Here is a 9591-nt window from a genome sequence, read left to right as displayed (position 1 = left end):
AATCATGCTTTTGTATTTAGCATAAACCTTTTTCACTGGATACTACACACTTACCAAAATGCATTAATATAAAGGGTGTGGCCGTTGAAATTTTACAACAACTTAATTTTGATGCTTTTACGAAGCATGTGATGTGGTCGTCGAATGTGTTTTTGTGTTCGGTAACCATTCTTTCTTCTTCTTCTTTTTTTTATGGACTCTTAATCCACTACAAATACCACTCGTCCATTTCCTGTCTTGGATGATTGGACAAAGTGATTCATCCAGGTGTGCCTGACCACAGTAACCAGTGCCACCACGACAAATTCCACAAAATGGCGGACACACCTGGATGAATCGGTTTGTCCACTCCTGAAAGACAGGAAACAAAGGAGTGGTATTCAATTCAGGAAGTAGTCGAGCTGTGCAAAGAGCCCATTGGTGAGAATATTCGCCTTTTTTTCAAGTTGTCATATGACCCATTCGCCATCGAGGAGGCTCGCGAGCACGCGCACTTGAGCCTCAACGACCGCTAATTAAAGCCACGTTAAAACAAGGGGAAAAAAGAAGGAAGGTTCCATCGCAAGGCGAATGAAAGTGTGGCAGACTTAAGATGGATGCAGGCTTAAAAAGTGCTTGTGTGCGTGTCAGACGCCAAACAGTGAAAACAAAGATCGCCACTTAGTTGCTTGTTTGTTCTGTAAAAAGTTTCCTGTATTCTTGTTACCGAATCGACAGAATCCACTTTTTCTTTCCCCTCTGTCTCCCCCCCACACCTCATTTTTTGCAGTGTTATAGGCCAGCAAAACCACGTCACGCTGTCAAATCACTCCCACCCTTTTTTTCCCTTTTTTTTTTTTTTTGTCTTTCCTCCCTGTGTGGGACCAACATCACCGATTCTTCCACAATTCGGGGCTCGTCTCAGTCCAAAAAAAAAAAAGAAAAGAAAAAAAGTTGTGGACCCAAGTCGTGATGACTGGATTTCGGCTCAACTTGTCCCCGTTGAAGGAGCCGCTGGGCTTCGTCAAACTAGTGGAGTGGGTAAGTGAGGTCTTTCTCTCTTTCTCTTCTTTTTTTTTTTAATCCTGTGTATGTGTGTGTGGTTCTAAGTGGGTCAGAACCAGAGGACAAGGAGGTGCGGTTTTCTTTCTACTTCTTAAGTAGCAATACAAAGCTATTGGACAGTTTTATTGGCAAATTTTGTATATGTCATTTGATTGAAATCTTTATAAAAAATGAGTCAAGTTTTGTCAAATATCCAGTATTAACTAAATACACAATCTGTGCATCATGCTTACTTCAACCTGGCCATCAGGGAGCCGTAAAACGGTCATTAATACAAACGAAGATTTTTCACAACTTCTCTAAATGACTCAGTAACCTGCAGTACTATATTACCTTTTTTGCAGAGGATAAAGAATATGTCTTGTGTTGTTTTATCGTCTGTTCATGTTGATTGACCGTCTGTGGTCAAATATATGAGGCTTATAATCCAGCAACTCCATCCATCCATTTTGCGAAGCCTTTATCCTCGCAAGGGTTCATGCTAGTTGTCAGTTTGTCAAATTGTGCCATCTAGTGTTGAACTAAGAGAACGCAATGATTTTGAAGCACGCGCACTACGGTGCCTCTGAGAGACCACACTTTGCTAGCCACCAATTAGGCCTACTACCAATTATTATTTGGAGTGAGCGAGCAGCCCGACTGGCAGGAGAGGCTAGCAAGAACTCGCTAAAAAGAAAGAAGCCGCTAGCAAAATCTAGCTAGAACAAAAGAAGACAAAAGCCCGAATCATGGGGACTAGTGACGACCAGCGCTGTAGACGGTAAGCGGCGGTTGACCCATTGGGTTCGACGCTAGCTGCAAGCACCATCAAAGGCTAACTACGGTTACAAAGTTCTTCTCCTTTGAGTATTTAGAACAGAAAGATGGCAGTGAAGCATGTCAGTAAGGCACAGCACAAGCGACGTAATAATCCGCAAATAGACCTACGATTACATTCAAATAATGTACGTTGATGTGATCAGAGGTGGCAAGTTCGGGTCCAGAAAGTAAAAATCCTGCCACAGTTTAGCTTTAGTGCTAGCTAAGTGAGCTCCCTAGCTAGCTCCTCGGGTGCTCGGTAGCTAGCACAAGGGGCTAAAGGCAAACTGGCAGGCTTTTTACTTTCTGGACCTGGATTTGCCACCTCTGGATGCGATAGAACATAAAACACTTTAAGATAATGCAAAGCAAAACTGCTTCTTGCTGCGACGTGAAGAAAGTGAACTGGCGTCCATTTCATTGACTTCTTGCCCTTTAAATGAAAATGCTTTCTTCCGTCCTTGTGATCTCGGGAAACGTCATCAGTCACGGCCCAAGTTGAAAGTAGGCAAGATCGTACTCTGTTTTTTTTTTCATATTGACAAACGACCATTGTTCTAGATTAAAGCCGTGCTCCATAATAATTCACCTTGTGGAAGAAACGCATCATACACGTAGCGCGTGTTTGTACGTATAGAGCGGAGTCGACCGTTTGATCCTCTTCGGTTCTCACTGACCGCACGGCTTGGACGATTAAAGCAGGGACTTGCTGACTTGAAATTGCACAAGTCAGCACATTACACTATGCTAACTCCTGGCTCATGTGAGCATGCGCTAGCTCCTCGGGTGCTTGCTTAGCTGCTAGGGAGCTAGCTAGCCAGCTAGCACCAGGAGCTAAAGCCAAACTGTGGCAGGGATTTTACTTTGTGGACCGGGATTTGCTGACTCTGTAAATGTCACTTCCTGTCGTCTTTTCCCTCGCTCCAATCGCTCCCCCAAACATAAACACGAACTTCCACCAACCATATTCTTGTTACAGTCGTGGAGGCGTGTTTTGCCTCCCAACTGGACAATATGTGCAGTGAATCCACTCCATACTCTTTTACTTTCCTCCAAATGGAGCCGCATGTTGCGTACTGGGTCACATGTTTGTGAAAGTGTCAATTGTGTCATATGATGAGCTGGCGAATAACACCCGGCCGGGAACTGGATGTCCTCGTTTCGTAGTGGGAATATAAAGCGGACCGAAACGTTTGTGCTTCCTGACATTCCAGTAGTTGGAGTGCAAACAGGAAGTCTGGAATGCATGGAAGTGCGGATGATGCTGTTGAGCCAGATGTGGTGAAGGTGACATGTCAGCTTCCCCTCATACATGTCGTTTCATACGCTGGAATGTGAGCGTGTTTGTCGGAAGCGCCCGGTCCGTCACCACATGGCCACACATCTGCTTGGAGGCCTCAACGTGTGTTTAAAGTGCACATGTGGTACGGAAGCGGCCCCTCAACTCAGCACTTTCAGACTCCACAACACAGAGACACTCCCTTAACCGTTACATATGGTTAGGCACAAATTTGACCCATTTTGACATTTAATAGCAATGCAAATACCCTAAATATCCTTTCCGCCTGAAATGTGACTAACCCGAAAAGTAAACACACACACAAAAATTTGGCAATTTTACATGTTTTTTTTTTTTTTACAGTAGTATAAATTATTTTAAATTTATGAAGGTTTGAACATTGAGTGTTAAAGAGATATTTGAGAAAATGTAAAAGCCTATATGAGAAAAGTGTCTAAGTGTTTGGTGAGGGCTGCACGATATTGGGAAAAACATGCATCTCGTTGTTCGATGTCACAAATGACATTTTTTCATAAAAAAAAAAAAAAGCAATCTCAATGTATTCTTAGTTAATTGTAATTCCGCAACTATTGGATGGCGATGCACATTTAAGTTTGCGTCTGACTGCTCAAATTCAGATCAAATCATGGAATTCCATATTCATGTCTTTGCGATATGCATATTCTGATGTGGGCCAATATCGCCATATTGATATTTTCTTGATTATATTGTGCAAGCTTAAAACCTTTCAAATAAATGTCAAATCTGTGATAGTGAGCACTTCTCCTTTGCCGAGATAATCCATCCCCACTCACAGGTGTGCCATATCAAGATGCTAATTAGACACCATGATTCGTGCACAGGTGTGCCTTAGACTGCCCACTCTGAAAGGCGCACTTTTGTTTTATTGGGGGCACTCCAGTCAATGCTGGTTTTCTGAAAACCGGTCAAAACTGGTTTTCTGAGTCAGTACTGACTGCATCAGCCGTTCCTGTTTTCAAGCCTCTCCACCCTAAATTTTTTTTAAATAATGGCACATTTTGCCCACGTTTCGTTTCAATTCAGTGGACAATTTTGCGCTGCTCTTTCTGATAGCTGCGCTTTTTTTTTGTTTGTTTTGTTCCACAGGCCTTGCATAAACCTTGTTTAATCTGCTTTGTCTTTTCACGTCTAGATGTCCGTCTGACTTCTTAAAAGCAAAGACTGGCGTTTGTAGGCGCGCTTTTGCATCACATGGTCTCCTCCACGCTAAATCGCAAACTCTGGCCAGAAATTCTGCAGTGGAATGCCGGCCGAGGAGACGCTTTAATCGTCAGCGTGCGTTCGAGATCATCAAAGATCACAAGAGAACGCAATTTCTGAAGGAATTTGCCGTCCATGCCTCAAATCGGACGATGCTGAAGAGGGAGCGCTTTGAATCGGTCAACAACAACAACAACTCCCCTATTAGCCATTTATGGGATGAGGCCCTAAGCCCGTCTAATAGAGTATTCGTTTCTTTGTTTTGCGGTAGCTACAGGAAATTCTCGCGCTGCTTTCGGGGGTGTCACTTACTTGTGTATCTTCGCTATTAGTGGCGGAACGCTGCAGTTGATAAGCGTCATTTCACAGCACTCGGTACGAGGGATGTAATGATAACAGCAATATTGCCATTTTATTGCAGTTCCAGCACCCTCTGGTGGCTAGTTTATTAGTGCAGCTTCATTTGAATTAGGGATGTTTTGGCCGCTGCGGCCATTGTCACCCGCATAAATAAGCAAATATTTGTCAACATCTCATAATACCCAATGATTTCCAACCCAATGCGACTCATGTGGAAGTGTTGGGCGGCCGACTGGCGTTGCTGGCGAGCGAGTGAAAGGAAGCCAAGTGGTCCACAATGCGATTAAATGACGCACTTGCTGACTTGTGATTTCCCTCCCGAGGTTTTAGCCCAGCCAGTGATGGAGTCTAGAGGAGCGGCGCCGCCGCTAGCTAGCTGTTTGTTGCCTTGGGGTGTTTGTCATGCGATATTTCTGTGAATATGACTCAAGTCCGATGCCATTTGTCACTATTTTGCCAAAATGATGGTCTGGACATCCGGACTTGGCGTGGAGCAAAGAATTCCAGTGAGTTTAGACACCTTGCTGTCTTGTTGTTGTTCCAAACAGCTGACGGCCATATTTGCTTTTGGAAGCTGCGGCGGTTTCACGGCCAAGAACGTCGTGTCCATCTTGTGCGGCGATGGCAGAAACCAAACACTCGACGTCAATTACCGCTACCCCTTCAGGTGAGAACGCCGCATCGTCCGTAAGGATTTGGGTTTTTGGACCAATGGCACTTTTCATATTTTGTTAGGGGGAAAACATCCCAAAACCGATTACACGGGAATTTTTAAAAATCGGAATAAAATAATGGATTTTTTTTTTTTGTCCCTTCACACTTGCAAGAAAAATATGAATTACAGGCAGATTATTTTAGTCTTTTACAATACGTTGCACTTTAGTATTTGTGTAAACTTTTTAGAAGTTGTTCTTTTTCATTTCTAAGGTCTAGAATTCCGCATCGCGTTGTGGCCAAATTGAGAATCCCAATCGGTTCATGTGCCTTTTGGTCCCGTAACGCAAGGAAGCCGCACGCTAAAACTTTCCATGCCTGGCACATGACTTGCCAAGACTTGATTTGTCCGTTTCAAGATGAACACAAATTTATCTTCAGTGCGCCAAAAGCTCAAAGAAAGTCAACAGCATTAAAGAGCAGCGATTTTGGGTGCCAGTCGTTTTCGTATATCGTTGCTGCTGTGTGAAAAACACTTTTTTTGTCTTTTTTTTTTTAATGTTGATGTTTTTGGGATGGAAGTGAATGCCGACATCCCAAAATCGTTTTGCTACGTTGATGTGTTTTGTTGCGTCGTCAGGTTAAGTCAAGTGCCGCTGATGGAAGGCAACGCCACCATATGCAATCGCTCCGTCAGCGCCACGCATCTGATGGGGGACTCGTCCTCCGCGGCCGAGTTCTTTGTGGGCGTGGCCGTCTTCTGCTTCCTGTACAGCATGGCCGCCCTTTTGCTTTATTTGGGCTACATGCACGTTTACAAGAACTCTGACTTTGGACCTATTTTGGTGAGGGCTTTGCATTTCTCTTATGTTCAAACTAGGTAGGGGTGATTGCAATTTTGAATCTGAATTCATCGCATGACTTCAATAGTTAACTCTTGATTCATCACACATTTTATATCTTTTCTTAATGTTCAATAAGTTTTCATACATTTGTTAACAAAAAAGTAGATGCAAAAATGCATCTTTTAATTCATAATGTTGAGTTCAGATTAAAAAAAGTGTGATGTAGACTTGTGTTGAGGTCATTTTCTGCCACTAGATGGCATAAATGCATTTGTAAGACATAGGTGCATTTTTCTTTTCATATTAACAGCGATCTGATCTGTAAGATGAAGTCATTTGTGAAATTCTGCACATCTTTAAAATCATAAATCACAACTTGACCCCAGTCTCCACAACTATATATGCATTATTATTTAGACGTGGATGCGTCTGCTGCGTTGCGACTGGAATTCATGCCCCGATCACAGGCTTTCCATGTACGGGTCCTTAATCGCTCCTTAAAAAGAAATGAGTGGCATTAAAGGAACTTTTAATGAACTCCAAATGAACGCACTCATTTTGACGCACTTGCTTAAAAGTGGCTATAATAAGTCCACACACCCCTGTTCAAATCAAGTTGAGCTGTTGCCGTCCACCTTTTCCACAATGGCAGTAACTCAGCCCGAGTGTGCGTGTGGATGACTTGTAGGACTTTGTCATCACGGCCGCGGCGGTGTTCCTGTGGCTGGTGTGCTCGTCCGCCTGGGCCAAGGGCCTGCAGAACGTGAAGGACGCCACGGACACGGACGGCATCGGCGCCACCGTAGCGCTCTGCAAGGCGAGCAACATCACCTGCGAGGTCACCGAGTTCGCCAACCTGCGCACGCTCAACATGTCCGTGGTGAGATTGGCTTTCCGTCCCGTACGTGCCTTCGTTGGCTTCAGTCCTAGTTGGGAAACGCTTTGCTCCTTTGCTGGTCATGTGACATTTGTGCACACCCTTGTTGCTAGGCAGAATTAGTTGGGCTCAAGCAATCCTTGCTTAGCTTTTGCTGCATGGAGCAGTGTAAACAAAATATATTTGGAACAATATAAATCTATTTCAAAATAATATGTATATTCAAAATCTATTTGGAGAGGAAAGTTAGCGCCATCTATTGGTTTTATGCAAAAGTGTTACTGCCCAGTTTCTCCAGCACGAGTCCTGACTCAGTCATGAGACACTGAGCAACAACGCTTGCACTTGTTCCCCACTCGCACTTTGAATGAGCCAGCAATTGTTTTGTTTTTAAAAAAAATAAATAAAAATACGTTTTGTCTTTGAACCCCCTCCCCTTCAGGTGTTTGGCTACCTCAACATGTTTGTGTGGGCCGGCAACGCCTGGTTCGTGTACAAGGAGACTCGCTGGCACTCGCAGAAAATGTCAAGCCAGCCAGCACCGGGTGGGAGGCAGCAGCTTCCGGCGGCAATATAATACAAACACACGCCACCAATAAACGTCTTGATTGGTCATTTGGCGTTTTGTAGCCAAACAATTGCTTTTTTCTCATGCACTAATGCTTTTAGAATATCAAATTGGCTTTTCATGTCAAGTAGCTCCACCAAAGAAGTTCAGGGTACTGCTATTATCTTTTGGCTTGTCCTAATAACGGGAAGGTACTCATTATAGCACCTAAAACCTCAATTCTTTTTTTCATGTACTTGCTTCTTTATGCTTTTCACTGCATTGATATGATTTGGTCTTTCCATCTTTACTCATTTCAGCAAAGGTGCTCGCTGTAAGCTTAATTCAATCGGGAGAGGTTATTCATTCTGGTCTGTGCCTTTGTTTACGTCAGGATTCATCTGATCTGACTCTCCCCTCTCCCCACCATGATGTGTGCACACTCATGGCCACCAATGAGGCGCTCTAAAGGAGCCATGCTGGCGGACTGCCCAGCTGGACGATGCATTTTAGTGGCGTCGGCATAGAAAGCAATTGCGTCAATTGGCCCCGTTTTAGCCTTAAACCCCAAAAATGGAGGAACAATTAAATGCTGGCAAAAGAGTTTCAGCAAATATCTTCTTACATATTGAATATATTTAGTAGGGGTGTCAGGTGATTACATTTTTTCAATCATGATTAACCGTAAATTTTATATCTGTTCTAAATGTACAATAAGATTGTTTTCTAAATGTTTGTACTCTTAACAAAAGTGCTTACATTTTTTTTTTTACATGAAGTAACTTGTAAAATTCTGCACATTTTTTAAATTGTAAAATCAATTTGACCCCAGTCTCCATTATTATTGAATTTATTCCTGCTAAATGTTGTCATGGACGTGTGTGCTGCGTTGCGACTGCATTTCAGTGCAGTGCAGGCTTTCCAAGTCAGGGGCGGTCATAAATGGCGCGTTAAAGGAACTCCAGAAACAGAAAAAAAGAGGGGGAGAAAAAAGGAACTTAAAATGAACGCACTCATTTTGACATCCCTAATAAATAAATAAACCCCTGAATAGGTTGTTTCAATCCGGGTTGGAATTGTTTAGTTTTGGAATGTGGTAGCACATGCTTCCATCTTTTTTTTTGCAACAATCCCGGTTTGAACCACGCCCCCTTCCAGCAATACGCGCCATGACAAGGCAATAACCAACCGTGTATTTGCTCACGTTTCATTCGTCGTGAGTTGCGCTCTCAGCCAATGAGAATGGCCGTCATCGTAAGGGGAAGCCACGTGACATGTGCTGAGAGGAAAACATCTTTCGAACCCGGTTGTCAAGGAAATGTTATTTCCGCATCATTCCTTCTGGATGAGGTGGCAGCGGCAGAATGTTGAATGGAAATGCGGAGGACTGGACGTGGACTTTTGACTTTTGACATTGTTAGCGTCTCCGATGTTATTATTGTTTATTGCATATTGCTTATGTTATGTTCCATTCATTGTTTTGCTCTCTTTCTGTACTGTTTGATGCTTGATTTGTTTGCATTGTGACAGTTGAGTTGAGTGTCTGCAAGGTATTTCCAATGTATTTTGATATCTGTTGCATTTTTTTGCTTGGATGTGGAATAAAAATAAAAAATCGATGTGGCGGTATACTGGTGATGCCCCCGCACATTCTGTATTCTATTTAGCATTTCATATGTTTTGTTGCTTTATGAAATAGTCACAATTTAGATATGCCTTTGTGTTTCTGCAATGCAATTTAAATATATATTCTGCTGTAATATTTTCCTCCCTGTATTATTGTGTCCCTAAAGAGCAACTCAACACTAAATCAACTTTTTTTTTTCTTCTGATACATTTTTAAACGGGTCTCTACATGCCCCGATCATTATTTTTTTTGCATTTTAGTGCATTTTTGTTGAAAGCTTGAGACAAACAAAAATGTTTGTGTGGTGCCGACTTCAGG

The 9591-nt window shown here is 42.9% G+C and overlaps 1 protein-coding gene across 3 annotated transcripts; it reads left to right on the top strand.

Annotated features, from left to right (window-relative positions):
- Positions 1-134: 134 nt before the first annotated feature.
- Positions 135-9456, top strand: sypl1 (synaptophysin-like 1). Of its 3 annotated transcripts, none has more exons than XM_077545353.1 (6): positions 135-420; positions 905-1020; positions 5272-5390; positions 6018-6222; positions 6911-7102; positions 7542-9456. In XM_077545353.1, exons 2-6 carry the CDS (start codon positions 952-954, stop codon positions 7674-7676), a joined length of 720 nt encoding a protein of 239 aa, XP_077401479.1. In that variant the 5' UTR covers positions 135-420; positions 905-951; the 3' UTR covers positions 7677-9456. The 3 variants fall into 3 exon arrangements, with proteins under 3 accessions (XP_077401479.1, XP_077401478.1, XP_077401477.1); XM_077545352.1 differs by having other exon boundaries at positions 136-420; positions 770-1020; XM_077545351.1 differs by lacking the exon at positions 135-420 and having other exon boundaries at positions 430-1020.
- Positions 9457-9591: the final 135 nt, after the last annotated feature.

The sequence above is a fragment of the Vanacampus margaritifer genome, chromosome 15 (assembly GCF_051991255.1).
Source record: "Vanacampus margaritifer isolate UIUO_Vmar chromosome 15, RoL_Vmar_1.0, whole genome shotgun sequence".
Classification (NCBI taxonomy): Eukaryota; Metazoa; Chordata; class Actinopteri; order Syngnathiformes; family Syngnathidae; genus Vanacampus; species Vanacampus margaritifer.
The sequence above is the reverse complement of the archived record's forward strand: the minus strand, read 5'-3'. Positions and strand labels throughout refer to the sequence as shown.